General features: G+C 57.2%; 1 protein-coding gene across 1 annotated transcript in view; it reads left to right on the forward strand.

The window, feature by feature from the left end:
- Nucleotides 1-24991, forward strand: part of PTPRU (protein tyrosine phosphatase, receptor type, U) — a gene marked incomplete at both ends in the record, with an annotated part of 43809 nt that extends 18818 nt beyond the window's left edge. The window contains 20 exon segments of the mRNA XM_009886749.1: nt 2514-2623; nt 3035-3236; nt 4102-4204; nt 4327-4551; nt 4553-4595; nt 6258-6294; nt 6805-6943; nt 9419-9448; nt 11270-11427; nt 13581-13771; nt 15147-15219; nt 16233-16309; nt 17976-18012; nt 18314-18411; nt 18506-18622; nt 20053-20207; nt 21658-21793; nt 21896-22045; nt 22560-22733; nt 24851-24991. Of these exon segments, the coding sequence (XP_009885051.1) occupies nt 2514-2623; nt 3035-3236; nt 4102-4204; nt 4327-4551; nt 4553-4595; nt 6258-6294; nt 6805-6943; nt 9419-9448; nt 11270-11427; nt 13581-13771; nt 15147-15219; nt 16233-16309; nt 17976-18012; nt 18314-18411; nt 18506-18622; nt 20053-20207; nt 21658-21793; nt 21896-22045; nt 22560-22733; nt 24851-24991 (2396 nt within the window).
- Between the last annotated feature and the right edge of the window lie 1903 nt (nt 24992-26894).

The following is a 26894-nucleotide window of genomic DNA, read 5'->3' on the forward strand; positions in this document are numbered from 1 at the left end:
GGTTGGGGCGTGCGCGGGGTGCCGGGAGCCGTGCGCCCCGGGGTGGGCGCTGGGTGCTGAGTGGGACCGGAGCATCCCTGGCTCTCGCGGAGTCAGCAGCGCTCACTGTTAGGCAAGAACGTAATTAATCTCCAAAGCACTTTTTAGCACCAAGAATCAGCAATTAAGGTGGTAGAATTGGTAATTATAAAGGATCTGGCCGGCTCCAAGCCCCCTGGATGCCCCCCCCCGAGGAGAAGCCCACCCTGAAAATCCCTCCGCCTGGGGCTCGCCGTGCTGTGGGTCCCACCGAAACGTGCGGCTTTTGTCTCTGCGCCGCTCGTCGCTCCCGTTCCCCAGGCTGGAATGCAAAACCCGCAGAGCTGGAGCGGAGCCGGGAGGGTCTCCAGGTCCTGTTTTCATCTCTAAACCCGAAATTTGTCACCTTTCTCTGCGCATCAACACTTTCTGTATCCCCGACACTGAGCCTGCCCGACCCGGGGCACCCGGCTTCACGCTCCTGACGGTTTATTTTCCGGCTATAATTGCTTCAGCTGTTCTCACTGTGCTGTGACTGCTCCAGCTGTTTTCTTATTGAATATTAACACGGGAGCTCCAGATGTTTGTTGGGTTTTTTTTTGCCATACTGTAATCCCTCCAGCTGCTTCCCCTATGCTTTCATTCACCGGGGTTTGTGGCTTCCCCCTGGGATTGATCTTGGGGCCGCGGATACGTTCGCTCTCGGGTGGGATCAAGCAATGGATATCCGCCTATGGATATATTGCAGATATTCCCTGCGGGATTGGCCCCGCGTCTCCCGGCCTGGGAGGGTGAGGAGGATTTGAGCTCCCGTGACTGGGTGATGAGCAGCCGCCAGCGTAATTAAGCGAAGGTGGCGAAGGCTCGTTAATAGTAGGACCCTTGCTTGTGGTTTGTTTTGGCAGGAGGTCGGCTTTGGTTCTGATGCTGCACCGGTGCTTGTCTCAGGGGTGGCCCTGGGGTGGGCTGCACCCATGTCCTGAGCGGTAAACCCTGGTTTTAGGCTGGAAACCCCCATTTTTGGGGCATTAAGAACTTGGTCAAACCAAGGGCGTTGTTCACAGCATCGCCTTGGAGTCCGGGCAAAGTCCCACTGGCTCCCGGCTGTGTGCGCAGGGCACCGGGAGAAGAGGGTGACCCATCCATAAATTACCCAATTGGTGTTTAAGTGCCCCATATGGGAAAGTCGGTGACCCACAGCTGGAGATTTTGGACTACATCTGCATTAAAACATGAGACTCAATCCTGGGGACCTGTGGAAATACCGTTGGAGCGTGGCGGTGCTGCGGGGAGCCAGTGCTCTCCCGTGCGGGCAGGGTGCATGCAGTGCGAGTTAGAACAAAAATATATATATAAATGCATAAATAAATATATACATGCGGCTATGGATGGCAGAGTGGTATAGACACACCTGGGAGCTGTTGTGTGCCTCTGCAGGTCTCATCCTGGTGCATGCACAAGCATGTGGTGCCTGTACCTATATCTATATATAAAAATATATAGGCTATATATATATAATATCTATATAGGTACACACATTCCTGCCCTAAAGGTTTCTGTAATTCTCCGCAAATTTAATAAGCGCCTTGTGTACACATGTAGGACACAGCGCCTCTGATTAAATTAACTTGTAAATCAAGTGGAAATTGTGTATTTGCACGGTGGGAAGCGCGCGGAAGGCGATCCCTCTCTCTCGGCCCCGTAATTAGATGTGAACAAAACCTGCAAAAAAAAAGAGAAAAATAGAGGGGAAGGGCTGACGTCCCTCTGCAACGGGAGGGTGTGTGTTTTGGGCACACAGCCCCGCAGCAGAGGATGCTGCTGGTGAATCGCGGTGTTTGCCGGGCCATCGCCTCTCCTGTCCTCCTCGCTGACCCCCCCCACCCCCCGGGTCAAGAAATCCATGGTAAAGAAGTGAATATCGATCTTGGTGCTGTCGATCGCTCTTATTGTTTGCGGTTATTATTGTTGATGGTGTTAATTAGAGGGGATGGCTGGGGCATGTCGAGCCTGTCTGCAGATGAGGATGTTATTGCTCCCCGGGGGGAGTGCCGGCAGTGTCTCCTGGGGATGCTGGTGGCTCTGGGGGGGATTTGGGTTCTATGGGAAAAGGGAATTTATTTTTTTTTTCTTTCCTTGCACTGGTGAGCTCTGCTGATGATGACATGTGGGGGCTTTCTGCTGTGCTGTCGGAAATTGGGTGTGATGCCAGAAACGGTGCCTGTGGGGTCTGTGCCGTGGTGTGGGGACCTTCCCCGCCATGGCAAAGTGTCACCAGGGAGCTGGGAGCATCATTGTCCCGGGGAGCATCACCATGGGGAGCCACCAGCTGCCGTCTGGTGGCACATGCCGGAGCTGGGTGACGTGGCAGAGGGGACATGGGGGCTTGGTCATCGGGGTGACCTGCTGCAGTCACCTGGAGGGGTTTCCTGGAGGATTTCTCCTTCCAGTTGCATTTCTTGCCACATCTGAGCACGTCCCCTTTCCTTCCCCAGTGCCTGGCGGCATCGCCTCGGAGTCCCTTACCTTCACCCCGCTGGAGGACATGATATTTCTGAAGTGGGAGGAACCGGTGGAGCCCAACGGCCTCATCACACAGTACGAGGTATGTCCTGGGTGGCTGTGGCACCCGCGGGGGACCTACGGGGGACACGGGAGGGTCCCGTCGGGGGGATGCAGTGCGGGGGGATCTGGGGCAACTGCTGCTTTCGGTTGTGGGGATGAAGGGCGGCTGCAGCGTTACTGCTGCTCCCAAGCCCTGCGTTAGGAGCACGGATCCCGCCAGCAGGGTCTGTCCCTGATGGGGCATCCTGCTTTCAGGGTCACCAGTATCATCCAGCCACGGCTTTTCCGATGAACCTCTGCTTTTGATTTACCCCAAAAAGCGTCTGCCTTTTAGTCTGCCCCCATGACCATCCCCTCCTCTGAATCCATCCCTTTAACCCCATCTCTGCCCGGATCCGGGATCTCTCCCCTCTCCCGTGGCTGCTGGTGATGCTCTGCCCTGTCCCTGCAGATCAGCTATCAGAGCATCGAGTCCTCCGACCCGGCGGTCAATGTGCCCGGCCCACGACGTACCGTCTCCAAGCTACGCAACGAGACCTACCACGTCTTCTCCAACCTCCACCCCGGCACCACCTACCTCTTCTCAGTCCGGGCCCGCACCGGCAAGGGCTTCGGCCAGACGGCGCTCACCGAGATCACCACCAACATCTCTGGTAGGTTCTGCCCGGCTCCACGCCCGGTGCTTCTCCTCTGCACAAGTAGATGACGGCAGTGGCAGAACCTCCAGTGCGCTCCCGTGGATTTTGGTGACTGGCTGCTGCTATGGAAGGATGCTCTTGGTGGTGGCAGCTGTGCCGTGAGTCCCCTGGGCAGCCCCAAAAGCCACCCAGCCTGTGGGTCTGGCTGGGGAGTCCAACCAGCCTGGTGCACTGGTGCTGTCTGAGCTACCAGCGCACAAGTGAGGGATTAATTGAGCTGTGTTAATTAACCTTACAGTACTCGGGGCTGTTGCTTGTGTCTGCGGCGTTGCCGTTAACTGCAGCAAATGGCCTGAGATGAGCCCTAATGGGGACACCGAAATTGCAAAGCGGTGCGAGCCGGACCCCAGCGGCTGCTAGGGATGGCTTGGGGACAGCGGGGCCATGCCAGGCACGAGGGGGTCCCCCACCTTGGTCTGGGGGTGCTGCTGGGCTGGCTTGGGTGTGCTTTTGTCCCGGGTGGGATGCTCGCGCTGTGCCGGTGGTTCGGAGCGGTGCTGTCCCCGGGATGCATCTGGAAGCCGGAGCATTCGTGTCCTGCCGAGGTCGGATCCTGCTCCCATCTCCTCCCTTCTGCCAGATGGGTGTTGACAACCCCTCTTGGCGCCCACCCACGTGTCTTCTCCCGACTGCGACGTTTGCTCAAGACCTAGAAGGGTTTTATTGATTTGTAATAATCCTCATTACGCCATTCGGTCATACCTTGCCGTGGGCAAGGCTGCTCGTGCCTCAGTTTCCCCCCTGAGCGGGAGGACAGCCCTGAGCTCATCCCTGGGGATCAGGACTCACTCCTGCCCTCTCTCCCCTGCTCCCTTTGCAGCTCCCACCTTCGACTACGGGGACATGCCGTCGCCGCTGAGCGAGTCGGAGAGCACCATCACGGTGCTGCTGCGGCCGGCGCAGGGCAGAGGGGCTCCCATCAGGTAGGTTGGGGGGCGAGACCCCCCACAAACGGGGTGGCACGGGGTGGATGGTGGGGTCGAGCATGGAAAGAAACGCAGCATCATCCTTTTCGTGAAGCTAACCTATGCTTGGTCCTCGCCAGCACCTACCAGGTCATCGTAGAAGAAGACCGGCCCAAGAAGCTCAAGCGGGAGCTGGGTGGGCAGGAGTGCTTCCCGGTGCCGCTCACCTTCGACGATGCCGTGTCCCCTGGCTCCGTGCACTACTTTGGGGCCGAGCTGCCCGCCAGCAGCCTCACCGAAGCCAAACCCTTCACCGTGGGGGACAACCAGACCTACAGCGGCTAAACGAAACCCCCCCCGGCGCCCAACGTATCTCTTCTACTTCCAAGCCATGAGCAACCTCAAAGGGGTGAGTAGCTGTGGGACCCCGCTCCGTCCAGTGGGGTGTCTGGGGTCCCGGTTGGATCAGGCAGGAGCCCGCCTGGGGTCCCTGGGGGTTGTCAGAAAAAATGGGACTTGTTTTAGATCCCCTTCCCACTGGGCTCATCCCCAATCCCTGCCTGGGGGGAACTGGTGCTCCAGGCCACCCTTATGGCACATTGGGAATATGGCCAGGTGTCCCCCTTTCTCCGGCACCCCCGGGATGTGCCTATCCCCCTCCCGGTGATGGAGCCCAACCTCTGCCACCCACTGCAGTACCGGCTGGGACCCCCAACCAGCGTCAGTGCAGGGGAGACCACCTTCCCAGGGCTGATCCTGGGGTGGAAAATGACCGTTTGGGCAGCAAAAGCCGCGCGCGCATTACTGGGACCCGCCGTTGACACAGCGGCTGCTGCAGGAGAGCTGCTGGGAAGCTGCCGAGTTCCCGGGCTGCCCTCTCCCTGCCTGCTGCTGCCTGTTCTCTCGGGGACGCCGTGACAGCCCCGCTCCGGCAGCAGCCCCCCCTTCCCCCAGCATTATTTCCTCCAAGTCACCATCGGGACCACCGGGATCCCCTTGGGGACCCTTCTGGGCTTCACCTGCTCCGAGTCCTCCCGTCCCACCCGGGGGAGGATGAGCTGTGCTTGGCTCTCACAAGCAGCAGGACCGCCACAGCATCCTCATCCTGCACGGCTCCGTCTTGCCGGAAAGGCGCTGGGTTTTGAATCTTTTTCTCCGCTCTGGGATCATTCACACCTCGCTGGGTTATAATTAGAGCCGAGACAGACGAGGACGATCTCGGGGAGGATCTCAGCTCTGGCTCGCTCGGGCACTGCTGGATAATAACTCGTGGCTGACGCTGTTTTATAGCCGTCCTGCTGGGAGGCACTGGATTTGTCCTGAGTGCTGTCAGACGTCGTGAAAAAGCTGGATCCCAGCTTAGGTTTTTTTGGGTTTTGGTGCCAGATGGAGCAAGAAGCAGGAGAAACAAGAGCCGGCAACCTTAGGGTGAGCGGTGCCGGAGCCGGCCCTGCCCTGGGCACACTGCACGGGCAGGTCATGGTCCGAGGGCAGATGGAGCAGCGTTGCCAGCACTGGTATCCTGAGGGGCTGGAGGATGCTTGGGGAAGAAAGCAGCCCTGCCAAAACGGTGTTTTATATTTTGCGATAGAAGTTGGATACATCGAAGGATGGAGTATTTGCGCTGAACCCATCCCTAAGAATGTGAATGCTGAAACTGTTGGAGACCTGAGCTCGAAGCCCTCACGGCGCCCTTGGCGTGCACCGAGGCTGGGGCTTGAAAACTTTGACCAAAACCCCCCCATGAAGCTCTGAATGATGACCTGGGAGTGTTTTAGCTGTAGTTGGGTGACACACCGGTGACCTGGGGCTCATCTGGGTCTCTCCTTCAGTGGTCTTGAGCTTTGCCGTCCCCTCTGTGCCAGGAGCGATGACCTTGGCGAAACCTGGGGCCAATGGCGACAGGTCATTCAGCAGCATCTCTTGGGGTTTGTGTCCCCAGGAGCTCCTCTGGCTCAGCAGCACCTGCAAACTCCCTCGATTTGGGGGTCAAAGCACCAACGCACCAGCCTTGTGTCCGCCCTCCACAATGCTCATCTGACACTAACCCCCCCCTTTTTTGCCTCCGTAGGAAACCCGGCTGAACTGCGTCCGGATCGCCCGCAAAGGTGAGCCCTCCCTTTCCCAGCCGGCGCGATCCCGCCGGGGCTGCGGACCCGAACCTGCGGCTGCTCCGGCAGTTGGGGCCGTGCTGGTGGATGTCGTTACCGGCGCTGGCGGTGGTCAGGGTGCGCACGGTGGTTTATTACAGCCCCGTCCCACCCTGTTGTTTCCCATGTTCTTCCGTGGGTGGGTTTTTCCCTTGGCTGTGGTTTTCCTCTTAATGCCGTTATCGCGATGGGAGGGTGGAGGCAGTGGTGCTGGATGCTGAATCCAGGGATGGATGAGCGTTGGGCGTGAGGAAAGGTGACACAAAGGGTCCCTTTCACCCTGTGAGAACTGAGAGGGACTCGCCCACGGTGACGGTGTGGCACTGCAGAGACCTGTAACGTCTTGGTGGAATAAAATGTGTTCAAGGAGCGATGTGCATCCCATGGGACAATTCCCAGTGTTTTCCCATCTGATGTTGCCAAACCCCCCTGGAGCTGAGCGGTGACCCTGTCCGTGTCCCCTGGCAGCTGCCTGCAAAGAGAGCAAGCGTCCCCTGGAGGTGTCGCAGCACTCGGAGGAGATGGGTCTGATCCTGGGGATCTGCGCCGGAGGGCTCATCGTCCTGATTATCCTCCTGGGAGCCATCATCATCGTCATTCGGAAAGGGTAAGGAGACCTGCTGTCGCAGCTGGTGCCTCCATCCATCCCCTCCTCCCAGCTCAGCCCTTCTCCACCACCCCAGCCCTAACTGGGAGTTACTGGTGGTGATACTGCTGTGCTGGGCAGACTCCAAACCCTCCCTCAAGCTGTGCCCCCATGCGCTCGTGCATCCCACCGGGCACGGTGGTACCCTCCTTGCTTTGTGACACCAGGCATGGCAGGAGGCACTGGGGATCAAGGAGCCAAGTCCTGGGAACGTCCCTTGGTCCTCGGGGCTGCGCAGCTTTGTTCCACTGTCCCTCTCCCCTGTATTTTTCAGTCTTTTGCCTCTTTTTCTGCTTTGTATTGGCTTTGTGCTGCTCTGTCGATTCTGCATCGATGGGGAATGCTTCTGGCCAGCATCAGACTCCGTGTCCCTGTCGCACCAGCTGTCCCCTTGCTAACGGCAGCCAGGAACCCCGGGGTGTGCGGCCCTCTGCCCCTACAGCCCAAAATTAGAAAAATCAGCTTGATCTGACTGAGATAATAGTGTCTCTGGGCTTCCCTGCTGCCTTGGCCAGTTCGGGGCCAGATCCATCCGGAGGGGCACTGCTGCCGGGGGTCTGGCTGTGCTGGTACCCCGCCGTCGGGGCGGGTTAGGGATGAGGCCACCTATGATTCCCTTGCATCGAGCTGGCGTTCCTGGAGATGGGAAGGAGGGGAAGGCATTGCACCTTCCTGTTGTTGCCGCCTCCACCAAGCTCCCCCGAGACAGTGAGCGAGCGCCCGGCACCTCCCAGCACCGAGGGGAGCAGAGGGAGGGGAGTCCCACCCTGGGAGGGGGGGCTCAGTTCTGGGGTCACAGCCAGAAAAAACCTCCATCCACCGCTTTTGCCTGGAATGCGGTGTGGTGTGTCCTGCCGGAATACCCGGGCAGAATCTGGCTCTTGTCCTGTGCTCCGATTCCTTGAGAGCATTGGGAGACCAGTGTCTCCCCTTCCCCCGGGGCCGGGCAGGGGCTGCCTGTGGCTACCAGCTCCGGGGGTGCGGGTGCTTGGACCATCCCGCATCCTCCTGTGCTTGTTTTAATGGGGAACCAGTGAGCTTCCAGTGAAACGTGAGCAATCCCTTGCTGAGAGCCTCCACCTGGCTCTAAATGAGTCTTTAAAATTTGGGTGCATGCCGGAGGGGAGGTTTTCCCAGGGCTGTCAGTCCCTGGAGACCCCCAAACAGAGGTCCCTGCCAGGGAGCCGAGCGTGGCCAGCGTGGGTGCGATGGTGGCCATCACGATGGAAGGGATGAGGGCGAGGGCTTTTTGGGACACTCATCCCCAGGAGTGCCGGGGATGCGGCTGCTGCTTTTCACTCGGGCGCAGCGCTCTGGAAAGCGGCTTCGTGCCGTGCGGGGCTCGAGGCGACACCGAGCCGGGGGGGCTCTGAAAGCAGAAAGAGAAAGGGCAGCAATTACACGCCTTCCCCGTGCGGGGTTCGGGTTGATGGGAGGAAAGTACGTTAACAGCCAGGGGGGAGAGAGAAAAACAGCAGGGCAGAACCTCAGCCCGTGTGTAAATCGGCAGATCTCTTTTGTGGTTTTGTTCGCCCTTTTAAAGGATTCGTGCTGATTTACGCCGGCTGGAAAAGCAGAGCCGTAACCATCCCTGCACGCTGCGAGGGGTGCAGGGCTGGCTCATGGCTCCCTGCCCGCCGTTGCTCTGCAATGATGCCCGTGCGTATGGCATCGCATCTCTCCCTGATGGAGCAAATGCCGGCGGTGCCGATGTGTTTTTGGGAGCGATGCTGTTGAGCCGGCAGGTGGGAAGCTGTGAGGGCGACCGCTGCATTCCCATTGCCTGTCCTGAGGGGTGGGAGGAGGAGGAGGAGGAGGAGGAGGAGGAGCTGCTTCGCTTCAACATCCTGGGGTGAACCTGTCGAAGGACAAACCAGAACTACAAATCAAACCCAGCACCGAGGGCCCGGAATTCAGGGCTGTTGGGAAGCTGGGATGAGCTCATAAATCTCCTCCGGAGCGTTTTGCCATTGGAAAAACACTGATGTGGTGGGATGGAAATGCGCCTCTGGAATGCGCTCGCCCCTCATAAACGGTGCTCTGGAAATGCATCATCCTGACCCCATCTCTCATGCCGGCGTTGCTTGGCCCCTAACCGGCTCCCCCGGAGATGCCCTACATTTTGGATGTTTCCTGTTCAGTCTTAAAAATTGTGTAATAACCCAGTGGACACGGGTGCTATGGACACCCCACCGCCGGCGTGGGGACCCCGGTCCCCCTGAGAGCTGGTGTTGGGGCTCTGCTGCAGGGATGCCGCCTCCTCCCCGGAATAATTAACCTGTGGATGCAAAAGGGGAGCGGGATTTCTTTACGGTGCGTTTATTTTTCTGGCAGCTGAGTTGCCCTGTAACTCCCCCTTCTCCCCTCCCCTTCCCTATGCCGGAGAAAAGCTGCTTATGCAATTTCTGCTGTTCTCTTTGTTTGCACGCTTGCCAGGAGGAACTACTATTCTTATTCCTATTACCCGTAAGTAATTGTCATTCTCTCTCTCCTTCGCCCTTCCTCCCGGCCGCCCCCCCTGCCCTGCTGCTCCAATAAGTCCTTTTCTCTGCCGAGTACATTTTAAGGGCCTCTTTGGCTCGGGGAAAATAATGCTGCCGAGCTTTTTAGAGACCGAAGGCAGCGTAAAGGGGAAGGGTCAGCAGCTCTGGGTTGAATTCTGGATTTTGGCAGCGTCTTGCAGTGTCCCAGCCCTACCAAGATGCCCACATGGGCTCAGATCTCCTTTTTATCCTTCTCCTGGTTTAATCCCTGCTCTGGCTTTTCGGTAGCCTGATGCTGCCTCTCAAAAACACTCAATCAGGGTTTTTTTTTTTTTTGCCTAAATGTCTCAATTTTGGAGGGTGAGGTTCTGTTCCAGCGAGAGCTCCTGGGCTTTCCCAGCATCTTCGTTAGGTGCCTAATGGGGTCCTTGAACAGGGGGAAGAAGCCTCCCTGGTTGGTGCTGAGCATGAGCTGGGGGGTCCAGCCCATCCCTTGGGCTGGATTTGACCCCCCGGCATGGTTTTAGAATCACAGAATCACAGACTGGTCAGGGCTGGAAGGGCCCTCTGGAGATCATCTAGTCCCACCCCCTGCCAGAGCAGGGGCACCTCCAGCAGTGGCACAGGACGGCGTCCAGGCGGGTTTGGGATGGCTCCAGAGGGGGAGACTCCCCCACCTCTCTGGGCAGCCTGTGCCACTGCTCTGCCGCCCTCACAGCAGAGAAGGCCCTCCTCAGGTGGAGATGGAACTGCCGATGGTCACCTTTGTGCCCGTTCCCTCTTGTCCTGTCACTGGGCACCACTGAACACAGACTGTTCCCATCCCCCCGGCACCCTCCCTTGCAGGATTTGTATGTATTAATAAGATCCCCCCTCAATCTTATCGTAGAATGGTTTGGGTTGGAAGGGACCTTTAAAGGCCATCGAGTCCAACCCCCTGCCATGAACATCTCCAACCAGCCCAGGTTGCTCAGAGCCCCATCCAACCTGACCTGGAATGTTTCCAGGGATGGGGCGTCTCCCACCTCTCTGGGCAACCTGGGCCAGTGTCTCACCGCCCTCATAAAAAAATCTCTTCCTTATATTTCATCTGAATCTCCCCTCTTTTAGTTTAAACCCATCACCCCTTATCCTATCACTACAGTCCCTATTAAAGACTCCATCCCCATCTTTCTTAGAAGACCCTTTAAGTATTGCAGGGCCACAATAAGGTCTCCCCGGAGCCTTCTCTTCTCCAGGCTGAACCCCCCCAACTCTCCCAGCCTGTCCTCCCAGCAGAGGGGCTCCAGCCCTCCCAGCATCTCCGGGGCCTCCTCCTCTGGTCCCACTCCAACCAGTCCATGTCTCTCTTCTACCTCCTGCACTCGTACTGTGCACAGTGGTCCGCATGCCCTGGTGGATGGTCCGTGTTACGGCAAGGTGGTGTGGGGACAAGGGTGGGTAATGCCTGGGGCAATGGGGCTGGGAGAGAGCCGGGGCAGACCTGTGCAACGCCAACTGGCCGGGGAGAGCCTTCGCTTGCCCAAGGAGCGCTCTGAGCTGTTCCAGCCACTGGGCATTTTGGGGAGGGGACAGGAGGATGAGCAAACGGAGTTGCTGTAGCCACCGAGAGATGATCCACGTGGGGCTGCGACCGGCTCGAGGCACTGGAAAACCGTAGTGTGATGACTGCTGGTGGAAATAATCCATCCTACTCCCCAAAATAATCGAAGCCCGGTAGCTTTGGGGGAATGTTGCAGCACTGTCGGGTCAGCCCGGCTTACGTGTGCTTCTTCCCCCTCCTCCTCTTTGCATCCCCCTGCAGAAAACCCGTCAACATGACCAAAGCCACCATTAACTACCGCCACGAGAAGACACACATGATGAGCGCCATTGACAGGAGCTTCACTGACCAGAGCACACTGCAGGAGGACGAGCGCTTGGGGCTCTCCTTCATGGACACCCACAACTACGGCAACCGGGGTAAGGACAGGGAGCCGCGGCATCCCTCCTGCACCCATCCAGCCGCAGCAAGGGACCCCAATAACCCCTAAATATCCCAGAAACAGCTGAAATATTTATCCAAGGCTCAGTAGTGCGTATTGCATCTGGTTTAGCCTGATGTGCGTGGCACGTCGCGGGCTTTTCCATGCCCTGTGTAACCCTCCAAGGGCATCGATCTAATCGGCGTCCGTAGTAGCTTTTATTGTCATCCAGGTTTTGCTGAAGGAGGAACCCAACTTGAGCTGGGTCTCTGCGTCTCGACCTCTCGAAGCAGAGGTCTGAGCCGGTGGCTGGGAAGGGTTGAGGCCATTTGCAGCCTGGCCGGTGGACCCCAACTCTTGGGTTTACGCCGAGGTTGAAAGCTTCGCACCAGCCTTTGGCCAGCGTGGTGTTGCCGCACAGCGTTCTGCGCAGCCCTGGGCTTCGAAGGGTTAAAGAGCCGCCGCCTTCACATCAGAGGGAGACTGATAATTTAACACCCACTGGAGTATGCATCTCCGTGCTGATTTAGTTGTAAAATAACTCGTCGGATGCCCCAGTTTCAACCATATGCTAATAACATCTGTTACAGTAACTTCAAGATGCTGCTTACCCACAGCTCTTCTCCACCGGCTGCGGGATTAATACGCTTCCCGGCATTGTCTCGCGGATAATAGAAGCCCAGAGGGCAAACTTTTCCTCCTCTTAGTACATCTAGCTCGGTTTATTATTTTTCGGTTTCTGTCCTTGGAACGCTCGTAGGCTGGTGGGTCTGGCTGGGCTGCGCTGGGGCTGCCGGTCCTCTGTCTCCATAGGGAAGGGGCTGTGGGGCCGGATCCTGCTGCCACCCGCTTCCTCGCTCTGCTGCTGGCTGCTCCTCAGCCCTCCCCTTGGTAGAGGAGATGTGGGGAGCTCGGGTTCTCTGCCGCAGCTGGGGACAGCCTCCGCTGCAGCCACCCCTGCCTAAAGCATCATTAATTAACGAAGGTAAATGAGCGGGCTGCTCCGTGCCTGGCTGGGGGCTGTTCCCTGCCATGCCTCAGTTTCTTTGCATTTAAAAAGAGTCATCGGTGCTTCTCACGGAAACCCAAGTGGGTCCTCAGCCTGTGGCTGCGCGGAGCCGTCGCCACCTTCCAAACACCCGCAATTAATTTCTCATTAAACCCAGCGGCCGGTGCACCCGTCAGCCGTGCCCCGGGGCGCAGCGTGAGCCTCCCGCGCTGTCCCATTGGTTCCACCACACGGTGGGAGATGTTCCCAGATGCAACGGTTGGAGCATCATCTCCTTGGGGGTGGTGATGCCTGATGGAGACCCTGCTCGGTGCATGTCCTGCACCCACGTTGCACCCACGTTGCGCGGGTGGCCGGGAGGTGTGGGCAGGGGGTGAGGGAGATGGCGAGGGCGGTTTTTAGAAGTGGTGAGAGGGGAAATGGCATCCGGCGGCGTGCGGACGGCGTTGCGGGCCACGTGCTGCAGGATGCGTGCCCACCGCATCTCGCGGCGGCGGCGGAGGAGCATCGGGTTTTGCGCAAACCCAGATTTCGGGATCCGGTTTTGGGAACGTGCCCTGACAAACGCAGGCGAGGGCTTAGTCTGGCTCTGCTGGTAATTACACAGCAAAGGCATAACCCAGGTAAATACTGCATAAACTCCCCCATTAAACAGCAGCGAGCTCCATTTGTGGCAGTGCTGGGAATAAGGCGCTGGTGTCTAGCAGCGAGGAAAATTGACTGTTAAGCTGGGCTGGAGACGTTGGCAACGTGATTTTTCTTTAAGGCAGGACTTTGAGTGAATATTTGGGCACGTAGCTCTTACTCGTCTGGATGGGAGTTAATTGCTCCATTGGGTGGGAAATAAGCTTATTAACCCCCTTACCACCTCACCCACTGATTTCTAAGAGATTTGTTGTGGTCCTAAAAGGCTGTAATGGACATTTTCAGCTTTGTGGTGTAGGAATTGCTGCAGAGAGTACAGGGAAGAGGGTCCGGACCGCTCGTTGTCCCAGGAGGGAGACTGGCTGCAGCACCAGCATCTCCCGGGGATGGTTCCAGGGGCCCTCTTGTCCCTCCTCTCAGGGTGCGAGGAGGCGATGGGGACGCAGTCCAAGGCTTTGCTCCTCTGATGGTCCCCGCTTTTCCCTCTGCTTCTGCAGGCGACCAGCGCAGCAGCGTGGTCAACGAGTCCAGCAGCCTGCTGGGGGGCTCCCCTCGCCGCCAGTGCGGCCGCAAAGGGTCCCCATATCACACTGGGCAGCTCCATCCCGCTGTCCGGGTGGCGGATCTCCTCCAGCATATCAACCAGATGAAGACGGCAGAAGGCTACGGCTTCAAGCAGGAGTACGAGGTGAGAGCATCTTGGTGAAAGCATCTTCGTGAGAGCATCTTGTGGTGACGTCTTGGGGAGGGTGGGAGGTAGGATGGACAAGGTGGCGTGGGTAGGACCCGTGTGCAAGGAGAAGGTGCTCCAGACCTGGAGCTGCAGTGCTCTGGACAGCAGGAGCTGGAGCTCACAGCTCTCTGGGCAGACATCATCAGCTCTTGGGGTGTCCCTGGCTCAGATCAAATCTGTGATCCTGGCAGCTCAGGATGTCACAGAATCTCAGAATGGTCAGGGCTGGAAGGAACCTCTGGAGATCATCTAGTCCCACCCCCTGCCAGGGCAAGGGCACCTCCAGCAGTGGCACAGGACGGCGTCCAGGCGGGTTTGGAATGGCTCCAGAGTGGGAGACTTCCCCACCTCTCTGGGCAGCCTGACGATGTCATCGTCACCTTGAACAGGTCCCTGAGATGAGCCAAACCACCTGTGCCAGCCTACACCGCTCCCACAGGCGCTGGGGATGCTTCTCCCTTTCTCAGGGCAGGACAATGTCATGTTCTTCTGCTCTCCAGCACACTTGTCCTGTGATAAGCATGGCCATAGCCTAAGGACAAGCAAATCCTCTACAGTCTGGCACCTCCCAAGACCATGAAGACCCGGGGGAGAGGATGGGGGAGAGGGTGATCCCAGAGGGAGGGAAGTCTCCCCACCAAGGGTTGTTGGCCACATCGTGCCCATCCCACCTTGTTGGGTCGGAGAGCTTGTAACGGAGCGCGCTATTCCGCGTGCCTCTGCCGCAGCGTGCCCAGCGGGGTTGATTTCCCAACTCCTCAGTATCCAACAGGTCTGGCGATTGAAATTTCCCAGTGAAATTACTGTTTAATGCTTAGTTGTTTCAAGTGCAGGAGCCTCCCCCCCCCCCCCCCCCTTTCATGTATTGGACAAACCAGGGCTTGCTATAATCATTAGTGCTCCTTGAAAAGCTGCTGTATGTTCTTGGAACTAGTCATTTGAAAGCACTCAGATATTATGGGAGGGGAGAAAACATGTAATTTCCTTCCACTTTCCTCCTCTTACGCCAATCTATGAATGTTACTGCTATTACACACAAACCTATTCTGTGCTGGGGAGAGAAATGGACTGGGGAGGTTTAGAAAAAAACCCCACAGCCGACCCTGGAAAAAAAAAATAAAAATCAGGCACTCTGTAATTTGCTGGAAAATGGGGCATTTTGTTGATGCAACAGAAGCGTGTAGCGGGCAGAGCGTGCTATGGGGCTGGGGCTGCAGGACCCAGGTGTTGGGGCGGAGGGACCACCTCCCTGCTCCCCGGGGAGGTTGTGGGGCCGGAGGGGACCTCACGGGCCTGCCCTCAGGTCGTGATGGCCATCCTTTCCTTACAGAGTTTCTTTGAAGGCTGGGATGCTTCGAAGAAGAAAGACAAGACCAAAGGGAGACAGGATCACATATCGACATGTGAGTGCCTTCAGCAAAGGCTTAGAGACCCTGAACAGCTTGAAAAACCTTCTAAAAGGCTTTAGGGGCTTTTTTTAGTAGGTGCACAGTCCATGGCAAGGAATAAACTGATGGGGCTTGGTTGGTCAAGGGCAGCAGAAAGGTCCTTGCTCAGCGCAAGGATCCCAACCTGAGAGCTCCTGTTGAGCATCAGACACTGGAGTGAATTGGAGGGATGGAGCTGGACCAACATTGACCCCTGGAGCTGGATAACTCTTGAAGACAGAACATCTTGGGGTGCTTTAAAATTGATGGTATCATCACCATGATATTCTGGGTGGTGCTGGAAAGCCCCGGATAACCTGGAGTGTGTTTTCTTGTATGGATTTATAAGAACCTTCAGCGCTGCCCCAGGTAGCTTCTGGTGTGGATGTGCAGGATGAGAAAAGGTGGATAAATGATGGGTTTTTAGGACAGAAGATAAGGGAAATGCTTGACCCCACCAGGGAGGATGCTCCTCGCCATCTCCCTCTCCAGTCAGTGTGGCATGGCCACCGTGCTCCCTGTTGCATCTGGTGATGTTCCAGCAGGGATGGAGACACCAGGCCTGGCCCTCTAGGAGCTCTGGTGCTCTCCACTTCCCACATGCTTTGCTCCTCAGCTTCATCCCTTCCACTCCAGCTCTGTCCAGGGCTCCAAGTGGACACTAGAAGGTTGGGCAGAGCTCTTCGCTCTCCTGTCTGGGCTCCGGCTGTTGTGGTGCCCTGACCTGTGGTGTCAGGACTGGGCGGAGCTCAGGGAGATACTGTGCTGAAAGCCGCTTGCCCATGTCCCTGCTGGTCTAAACCACCATTTTTGGAAAGACCTCCACCGACTTGTACTTATTGCTCCTGAATACATCCCACCCGCCTGCGGTTTGCAGATTCCAAATGCAAAACGATTGCAAAGGGAGCCCCAGGACTCAGCGGGGTGACGTGCTGTCCCCGGGCTCATCCCCCCGGGCGCTGACGGTCCCTTCTCCCTTTGCTCTCCAGATGACCGTCACCGAGTGAAGCTGCACCCGCTGTTGGGCGATCCCAACTCGGACTACATCAACGCCAACTACATTGACGTAAGTGGGGACGGTGCCTGTCTCCGGGGGGGATCTGGGCTGGGACAGGAGCGTCCCGGGGAGCCCATGGGCTCTCAGGGTCTGTCCCCGAAGAACCAGCAGCGTTTGGAGGAGCTGAGACAGCCCAGGCCGGGCCGAACCGCGCAGCCCTGAGACACGCCATGAAGAGCCTGCCTGGTTTATTTATGTCCATCAGCGATTTCTGCTTGCTGTGTCTCTCCCTCCTCTGCTCCATCTGTCCCTCCTTTCTCCTCCCCTTTTCCATCCTCTCTTCTCCCCTCGCCTGCTCTCGTGGCCAGGGTTCTCCCTCCTCCCTGGATGGAGGATGCAGAGGTTGAGGGGGCCAACGGAGCAGCTGGGGGCTCACACTGGGAACCCCCCCGATCCTGTTAGTGCATGTGAGTCTGGGCAGAGCTTGGTCCTGGTGTCCTCTGAGAGCCACGTCCCCCCAAGAGCGATGTCTCCCGTCACCTCCAGTGATGCTGAGACATGGGGAGGTGCAGGAAGGGCTCCATTGGGCACTGGGCTTGAGCCTCTCCTGGAAGCAGCAGCAAGTCCCACTCTTCCCTCCTTTCCAGAGGGTGTTGTCTGGCAATGGTGGCCGGATGCCACTGTGATGGGTTCCTTGTGCCTGAGCAGCATCCCCGTGCCTGTCCCCTGTCCCCGTGTGTCCTTTCTCGCCTGTTCTCCATGACCTGCTCCGGGGCCGGTGCTCTAACCTGTCTCTTGCTCTGTGCCTCACTAATGTCTCTGTCTCTGATCTTTTTCTCTCAACCTGTGTCCCAATGGGATCGTTAAGATTCGGATTAACCGAGAAGTAAGTAGACAGTTCCAATCTCCTTCCTTCTCTCTGCTCCTGTCTCCTCCCAGGCATTGTACCGGGCAGCGTGGTGTTAAATAGCATCTGGGAGAGGTGGGCTGGGAAAACGTGTGGATAAACTTGTGAATGGTCCAGGGAAGGGGAAAGCGATTTCTGCGTGGCACATCCTCCCCCGGGTGATGGGGACCAGGGACCATGTGCTTGGAGGAGGGGTTGACTTCAACCCTCAAAAATCCCCCATGAAAGGACCCACGGTGGATGGAGAAGCCACCGTCATCTCCGTGTGTATGATGTGGTTGAACTCTGCTGGACCCATGGCCGATGGGTGGGACACTGGGTCCCTGATCCCTTTGGCACTGGCCTTGCTGGGCTGTGCTCTTTGGGCTGCCACGGCCCTGTTAAATTGGGAACAGCCCCAGTAAGCGGCTGGGATGAAGGAAGGGAGCGGGGCTGTCACGCAGCATCACGTGGCTGCTGTGGGACGGGTTATCATTAACGGGACTCTTGGCGGTGGTGTTGCCGTGCTCGGCAGCGATGCCGGCGGCAGCAGGAGCCGGGGTCGAGCCGTTGGACCCCAGGATGCCCGTGAGGCGCTGCTGGGGATTTTGGTGCAGAATGGGGATGAGGGTTGGGGGTTAACAGGAGCTTTTTGTGAGATGTGGGACATGCAGCCACTCAGGACAGGGTGTGCAGAGTGGCTGCTGAAGCTCCTCCTGCAGCAGTGGGTAGCGCCCGTGGCCTGAACGTGGGCAGTTGCCACCACTTGGGTGACTGGGAAATGTTTTACGGGGCTGTGCCCCAACGTGTCGCCGTGACTCGGGATTGACGTCTCTGCTTCCCTTGCAGGGCTACCACAGGTCCAACCACTTCATAGCCACGCAAGGTGAGTCCCCTCCTCCCCCTGCCCTCAGCCAGCGGTTCATCAGCTCCTGATTTAGCAGCCGGGTTTTGTCCCCGGTGGGATTTAACCTCCTGTGGGCAAGAAAGGGAGGGAGTGGGCCAGTTGGGGGCCAGATGGGGCCATAGCGATGCGGAGGAGCTCCCACCCCTCCTGCTGCCCCACGGCACCACATGTCTCTGGGGGAAGATGGTGTTTAAAATGCTGCGGGGGTGTTAGGAGGGGAAACACGGTGGTGTCGCAGCGCTGCCTGTCCATCCCCGGTGGCCTTTCCTCTGTCCCACAGGGCCCAAGCAGGAGATGGTGTATGACTTCTGGCGCATGGTGTGGCAGGAGCACTGTTCCAGCATTGTGATGATAACCAAACTGGTGGAGGTGGGCCGGGTAAGGACCCCATCCCATCCTTCTCATCTGGGCTCCAGCTCTGCCAGAAGCCTCCTTTGCATAGCCAAAATCCCGTCCCATCCTCTCCTCGCAGGTGAAATGCTCCAAATACTGGCCGGATGACTCCGAGATGTACGGGGACATCAAGATCACTCTGGTGAAGTCAGAGACGCTGGCCGAGTACGCTGTCCGCACCTTCGCTCTGGAGAGGGTACGGTCCCGCTGCTGCCGGCCGCGACCAGCCCGACCCTGCCCTCGCGGGGAGAGAACTGACGGCCTTGGGCGTATCTAAGCATCGCTAGATTGGCATTTACCAATACCCTGTTTATTTACCCCAACATGGGGCTTTCATCCTCGGTTGAGGTGCAACCTCTGAACCCAGGGATCATAAAATCACAGAATGGTTTGGGTTGGAAGGGACCTTGAAGATCATCCAGTGCCACCCACTGCCCTGGGCAGGGCCACCTCCCACCAGCCCAGGTTGCTCCAAGCCCCGTCCAACCTGGCCTTGAACACCTCCAGGGATGGGGCAGCCACAGCTTCTCGGGGCAACCTGCCCCAGGGGATCACCACCCTCACAGGAAAGAATTTCCTCCTGATATCTCATCTAAATCTCCCCTCTTCCAGTTTGAAGCCATTCCCCCTCATCCCATCACTCCATGCCCATGTCACAAGTCCCTCCCCAGCTCTCCTGGAGCCCCTTTAGGCACTGGAAGGGGCTCTGAGGTCTCCCCTTTTTCGCCTTCTCTTCTCCAGGCTGACCCCCCCCAACTCTCCCAGCCTGTCCTCCCAGCAGAGGGGCACCAGCCCTCCCAGCATCTCCGGGCCTCCTCTGGCCCTGCTCCAACAGGTCCATGTCTTTCCCATGTTGGGACCCCCCGAGCTGGAGGCAGCACTGCAGGGGGGTCTCCCCTGAGCGCAGCAGAGGGGCACAATCCCCCCTCGCCCTGCTGGCCACGCTGCGGGGGATGCAGCCCAGGATGGGGTTGTCCTTCTGGGCTGCGATCGCACACTGCCGGCTCATGTTGAGCTTCTCGTCAATCAGCACCCCTCGGGGCTGCTCTTTATCCGTTCTCTGATGAGCCTGGATTTGTGCTTGGGATTGCCCTGACCCAGATGTAGGATGCCGGTAGGTCCTTCCTTTGCCTTTTCCCTGGCTATGCACTCCACTGAGGTGAGTGGCTCAGTCCCACTTTGGTTTCGGCAGTGAGTGAGTATTTAATTTCTATGTGAGCACCGTGTAATTGCGACGGGGGTGAAGGATGCTTTTTTTCTCCTCCGGGCTGGAGCACAGGTTATGTGGCCATTACTCTCCAGCGTACCTGGGGGTGGAGCTGGTGTGATTTACCCCTTAATCTACAGGAATGTGAAATTACTGTCTAGTTATAGGACAGGTAGCAAAGGTGGTCATGGAATGAGACCCATGGCTGCTGCTACCTCCTCCTCTTCCTCCTCGGCTGGTTTTTAACCCTCTTGCAAAGAGGTGGAGGGAGCTGTGGGGCTGCCAAAGCAGCTGACTGCTGTGTGGTCCATCTGGCTGGATGCTGAGCTGGCAACATCCTGAATTCCCCAAAAAATGGGGTGTTTGGGTGGCTTTGCCCTCCCCGTGCACCTTCACTCCATCTTCCCCTTCCCTTGCAGCGGGGCTACTCAGCCCGGCACGAGGTGAAGCAGTTCCACTTCACGTCGTGGCCCGAGCACGGCGTCCCCTACCACGCCACGGGGCTGCTGGCCTTCATCCGCAGGGTGAAGGCGTCCACGCCGCCCGATGCCGGCCCCATCGTTATCCACTGCAGGTACGTGCGTGGCCGTGGGGCAGAGCTGGCTGCGGGGCGAGCATCCCCCTCCAGGATGGGGGTTTGGGGTGGGTATGGGTGGCCCCAGGGGGAGTGCATTGTGTCTCGGGTGGGTGCTCAGCCTCTCCGGCTGGGAATGTTGTTAAAAGCTCTGAATGATGCTAAAATATTCAGCAGGGAGATAGGAAATGTATAAATTGAGTTCACAGCAAGGAAAGGCTGGGGCGGGGAAGGCACCGTGGACTGACGGCGTGGGGTTGGATGTCCCTCTATGATGGCATCCAGCTGTAAAGTGTCACCACCGGGCTGGTGGCAGCAGGGATGGAGGGGCTGCGGCTGGTGCAGGGGGGCAGCAGGGAGCAGCAGTTTTTTTTGGGGGGGGCTGCCCCAGTGCCTGGTATTGATGATGCAGCTCTGTCCCCATGGGTGAGGGTGACACAAGGGGATGGGCAGCTTCATCGCTGCTGGTGGTCAGGACGTTGGGTCTGGCCGAAGGGAGAGGTGGGGAGGGGACAGCAGGACAGCCCCATTCCCAGGGTTACCCACAGGACTGTCCCCGCGGGGCTCAGCCATTGGGACACCGGAGCTGGGAGGACGCCAGTGGCACGTCTGAGTGGGAGCGGTGGCTTTTTCTGTCCCCTGAGCAGGCATCCCCATGCGACTGGTTAATGGCTGGGCAAACAAGGAGGAGCTGATGAGCGGGAGGGATTTTTTTTTTTTTTTTTATTTGATTTCACCCTGTCAATTGCCTCATCAGTATTCATTCACCGGCAACAGCGAGCGCGATTAGTGCCTGTAGCCTGTAATCACTGATAATCACGACGAGTGATTCATCAGCCCCAGAAATTAGTATTTCAGTGGAAAAGACTTTGTAGGAAAGGAGCAGGGGGAGCGGGTCTGTTCCCGACACATCGCGGGGAGGGAGTCGCAGCATCGGTAGGTCTTTGGCTGGGAGTCCAGCCAGGCTGGGATTTGGGATATCGCCGCTGCTGGGTTGTTGGGTTCTGTGCAGTCTGCTGGAACCTGGGGGTCTCCCTGCGGGAATTCAGCCCCGCGCTGTGCCGGCGGTACCTCCCTGTGCTCCCAGGGCTCGGTGCAGAGCATCCTCCTCAACCCCTTTGGGATGCGATCCCAGAGGACTGTCGGCACTCGGCTGGTTTGGCTGCAGGTTTTGTTGTGAAAAAAGCGTGCGTTTTGCTGTCTTAAAGTAAAAATGAACCTTAGACGTGGTTGCCCACCCTCCCACCCACAGCCTGACCATCACACAGCGCCCGGGTTGCTGCAGTGGGGTGTTTGGGTGGGTGGTTTAAGGCGAAACCAGGCTGTGGTTACAGAGGCGGGGGGAGTCACCCACACAGACCTTGCTCCGTGCCCGCTGGTGTCTCGGGCTGTGTGTGGGTGCCATGCGGACTGGGAATGTGTTTGCTGTATTTTCCTCCTCCATCCCCAGTGCCGGCACGGGGAGAACTGGCTGCTATATCGTCCTGGACGTGATGTTGGACATGGCTGAGTGCGAGGGTGTCGTGGACATCTACAACTGCGTGAAGACCCTGTGCTCGCGGAGGATCAACATGATACAGACGGAGGTGAGCGGGCATCGGGGACGGCTGGGGACATGTGGGGCTGCTGTCCCCAGCAGGTTGCAGGGGCTCAGCCCTTTCCTCTTTCCTCCCCCTTCCTCCAAAAAGGAGCAGTACGTCTTCATTCATGACGCCATCCTGGAAGCCTGCCTGTGCGGGGAGACCAGCATCCCCGCCAACGAGTTCAAGCCCACCTACAAGGAGATGATGAGGATAGAGCCACAGAGCAACTCCTCACAGCTGCGGGAAGAGTTTCAGGTGAGTGGACCCAAAACCTCTGCATCCCCAACCCCAAAACCTCTCCATCCCCCCTGGCAACACCCATTTGCTCCTCACCCTCCTGGTGCCCTCTGTTGGTGGGCACTCTCTACAACTACCTGAAAGGAGGGGGTAGAGAGGTGGGGGCTGAGCTCCTCCCCAGTGACAGGTGATAGGACGAGAGGAAATGGGTTCAAGTTATGCCAGGTGAGGTTTAGATTGAATATTAGGAAACATTTTTTCACTGAAAGGGTTATCAAACATTGGAAGAGGCTGCCCAGGGAGGGGGTGGGTTCGCCATCCCTGGAGGTGTTTAAAAAAAGGGCAGATGTGATACTTGGGGACGTGGTTTAGAGGTGGTTTTGTCAGGTTGGGGTAATGGTTGGACTTGATGGTCTTAAAGGTCCCTTCCATCCTCAGCAGTTCTATGATCCTGTGCCCAGCGGGCTCTGGGGGGGATGGCTGGCCCTGGGGCGGGGAGGCAGGGAGCTAAGGGGAGCCCGTGTACCCGCAGACCCTGAACTCGGTGACTCCCCACTTGGACGTGGAGGAGTGCAGCATTGCCCTCCTGCCCCGCAACCGGGAGAGGAACCGCAGCATGGACGTCCTGCCACCCGACCGATGCCTTCCCTTCCTCATCTCCGTGGACGGAGACAGCAACAACTACATCAACGCGGCCTTAACCGATGTGAGCGTGCTGCGGGGGGCCGGTTTGGGTTGCCTTGGGTGGCTTTTCGTGGCGAAACCTTGCTTGGTTTGAATTTACATCCTGGAAGGCACGTGGCAGTCCCTGGCTGCGTGCTGGGGGGAGGAAGGGCCGGGACCGGCGTAGCGTGATCCTTCACCCCTTCTTTTGTGTAGCAGCAAATTGCTTGTCTTGAAAGAGCTTTTCGCCTGCTCTCACAAGCCACACACGAAGGGTCTTCATTTATTTCGTAGCAAAATGGAGCACAGGAGGGAGAGGAAGCTCTGGGAAGGGTTGGTAGCACCGAGTCCCCCCTGTGTGCTGCCAGCACCCTCCTGTGCATCCTCCTGCCCCTTTTCCCGGTGCAATTCAGGGGGTTCCGAATTGGACCCGAAGCCTCTGCGCATCCCTCTGCTGCGGTCAGAAATGACACCCGTAACGACAAAGATATTTCCTCCCTGCTGATGGCCGCAAAGCAGAGCGGAGAGGATTCTGCGGGCTCCAAACCTGCACCGAGCGATGGGTCATTTATCACCAAACCCACTTTCCTCTCCTTGAAAGCAGCCGGGGTGCTTTGCACGGGCAGCGCTGAGCCCTGCTGCACCCCAGGCGCCTTCCCCGATCCCTCCTGGTCGCAGCTGAGCTCTGGCGTCAAGCTGAGCCCTGCGTTTTTTTTAACCCCACGGGTGATTTATCTTTGTGCAGATCTTGTCTCCCCGTTACCTGCTCTCGCAGCAAAAAGCAGTCGGCAAAGCAGAGGTGGCTGCTGGTGATGGGGGAGCGGCAGGCGGTGGGCTGCGAGCTTTGGCTACCGTGGGATGGGAGCTTTGTTTTCAGCTTGCTTGGTGTTTGCATATCCATTTTATTTTTATACATCACTGAGCCTCCCTTAATCTCCGCTACAGGGTCAGAGAATAGAAATTTCTTTACAGACAGAAAAAGCCCTTTGGATGAAATTCTGCTGAAGGGATAAAACCCATTTGCCTCTTTGGGGGGAGGAAAAAAAAAAAAAAAAGAACTCATTTTCTTTAAGTGCCAAAGCGGTTTGTTCAGTCCATCCGTCAGTCAGATGGGATTGGTGTGTGCTGCCCATCACCGGTGCTGGTGCCGGCGGCAGGCTGATGGAGCCGTGCTCTGCTGCGTGCCAGCTGCCGTCATTTACTCAGGTGCCAAAGGATTGTGGGGGCCCGGTCAACACCTGATGAACCCCCCTCGCCCCACTGCTCTCATTGCCCTTCTCGAGGGCCGAAAGCTCTTGCCGTGAGCTGGCTGCGGTGAGCCAGGACTCTTGGTGCTGCCCCATGGATGGAGCAGGAGGAAAGGTTTGATAAGGGCATTTCCTAAATGAGGAGGTTTTGCAGCAGCCAGAGGACTCCCCGTTAGCAAAGAGCTGTGCTAACTCTTGGGTACAGAGCGTTATCTGCTCTGTTCCTGTATCTGAGGAGGCTTGAGCTAACATGTGTTAATTTAGAAGTGTGATTGATGCGGCACTGAGCCCAGCCATGGGCTCCCCATCCCTTGGCAAGCTGGCATCGGGATGACCAAGGGGACACGTCTCATTCGAAGCATGAACACAAAGTACAATCATTTTTTGTCCCCCTTCCTTCTTGCAGTCTCTAGAGGTCTTTCATTCGTGTTTCCTTTCCTCCCTGAAAAGACCATTGACCTCGTTGTCTCTTTGCTGCTCTCGGTGCCCGGAGGTGTTGGGGTGCTGGGGGGTGATGCTGGGGGGGTGATGCTTTTGCTCAGGACTGGGCTGCAGAGCTGGGTGCTGGGGCCATCTGGCAGCCACAGCTTCTGCTTGTTCTTGGCTTGAAGGTGACATCTTTTCCCTGGTTATTTGTGCAAAACACCCTTCCCTGCGAGAGCCGAGAGCGGAAAGCGGGTGCTTTCATCCCCAGCAAGGGCAGGGATCACTTTGACCTCTTTTTATAGCATCTCCCCAGCACCAGGGCTTGGAGGGACCAAGGCTGTGCCAGGGAGGCCAGATCTGGTCAAGCACAGAGAAGATGGCCTTGGTGGCACTCATCTTCTGGTTACACTGTTTTTTTGAGGTGTGACAGCAGTGGCTTCAGCGCCGCTGCCATGTCCTTAATGGTGCTTGTCTTCCCTCTCCACAGAGCTACACCAAGAGCGCTGCCTTCATCGTCACCCTGCACCCGCTGCAGAACACCACCACCGACTTCTGGCGGTTGGTGTATGACTACGGCTGCACATCCATCGTCATGCTCAACCAGCTCAACCAGTCCAACTCCGCCTGGGTGAGTGCTGCTGTCCCCGGGACTGCTCCAGCCCTGCAGGTGGCCTTGTCCGACTCCGTCCCCAGCACCTTAGAAGTGCTGCAGCCCCTACCTTGCTCGCTCAGCTCCTTCTCCTCTGCAAAGGGAGATGGGACTGGCTGCAGCACCCAGGATTTATCCCATGTAAGCACAGGGCTGGCCAGCCAGAGCCAAAGATACGTGGCAGCAGCAAAGCAGCCTGGCTTCGTTGCGTTGATGTTGCTTTGGTGTTGCGTTGGCGTTGTGTTGGCGTTGGCATTGCTTTGGCATTGCTTTACTGTACTGTAATCTTGATGGATGCCCCAGGGAGATACGAGGGTAACGACAAGTATAACCTTGAAGAATGGACTTTTATCCTCCTTTTGCAAAGGGGAAACTGAGACACGGGGGATTTCCCACATTCATCTTCCCAAGGGGACTGGTGGCTTGTGAATGCCACTTTCCAAATCAGGCTGTTGCAAAAGCAGCTGTCCCGCGGGGTTTCACAGTGTGATGGGATGTGCAGATCTGCCAAACTGGTGGGGAGGTGTCCCCGGTCACCCGGGGGCCATGCTCAGTCTCACCTCGCTTTGCGTTCCCAGTGCATCGCTCCCAGGGGGATGGCTGGAGCGCTCCTGCCGCCACCGGAGCAGATGTAAAAGTCTGCTACAGGTCTGTAATGTTAATTCAATGAGGAAACTTACTGGATTTTTTACATAAAATTAGCATTATAGACTCTTAATGAATGTCTGGAGAAGACTTCATTAGCTGGCTTATTTTACAAGTTGAGATCAGATACTTGATGTAAATGACCCAAAAAAGCAGTTGTACCACTCGTCGCAAGATGGATGTGGCACCAGTACCGAGTGATGTGTAAATACGCTGCTGGGTTTTTTTACATATATATGGACACGTGTAGAGCTATGGAGCACACCCACGTGTCCCTCCGTGCTGAGCTAATGCCACGTACTCCAAAGGACCTTTGCATGGATTGACATTAAGCAGACCCTGAGCGTTGAGGGGCATCCTGGGAACGTCTTGTGCCTTGTGGAGGTTTGCTGGGGGAGGAGGCAGAGCTGGCCCCAAAAAGAGCTTCCCAGCTCATATACTCACACGGAGGAGTCACTCTTAGATCAAGCTCATGTTTAACCAAGCGATCTGCCCATGGACACGGTGAAATGAGCAGGTTTGTGTGACTGGGGTTGTTGGAGAGGCCCCTTCCAGCACCAGCAGCTGGGACTGTTTTGACTCTCTACAGCTGGATGATGGTGATGAAAAGGTTGAGTGTTTATGGGTAAGGATCAGGGCAGAACAAGGCAGATATCATGGTGGGAGTCTGCTATAGACCACCCAACCAAGATGAAAAGGCAGATGAAAGAAATATTCTGTAAGCAGCTAGGGGAAATCTCACGATGCCTACCCCTTGTTCTCATGGGTGACTTGAAATCAGATGTCTGCTGGAAATACAATACAGTGGGGAGGAAACAGTTTAGGAGGTTCCTGGAGTGTGTGGAAGATAACTTCCTGACACAGTGGGTGAGGGAGCCAACTAGGGAAGGTGCCCCACTGGACCAGTTGTTTGCGAACAGAGAAGGACTTGTGGGTGATGTGAGGGTTGGAGGCCGTCTTGGGCACAGTGATCATGAAATGATAGGTTTTGATTCTTGGAGAAGTAAGGAGGGGAGTCAGCAGAAGCTTGGGCTTCTGCAGGGCAGACTTTGGCCTGTTTAGGGGCCTGGGTGACAGAGTCCCTTGGGAGGCGGTCCTGAAGGGTAAAGGAGTCCAGAAAGAATATATTCTTCTATGATGTCACCCACCTTGTGAATGGAAAAAAGATGGTAGGTGTAGTTTTTCTGGATTTCAGTAAGGCTTGTGATGGTGTCCCTCACAGCATCCTTCTGGACAA

Source organism: Charadrius vociferus, unplaced genomic scaffold (genome assembly GCF_000708025.1).
Source record: "Charadrius vociferus isolate BGI_N301 unplaced genomic scaffold, ASM70802v2 scaffold2330, whole genome shotgun sequence".
NCBI classification, from domain to species: Eukaryota; Metazoa; Chordata; class Aves; order Charadriiformes; family Charadriidae; genus Charadrius; species Charadrius vociferus.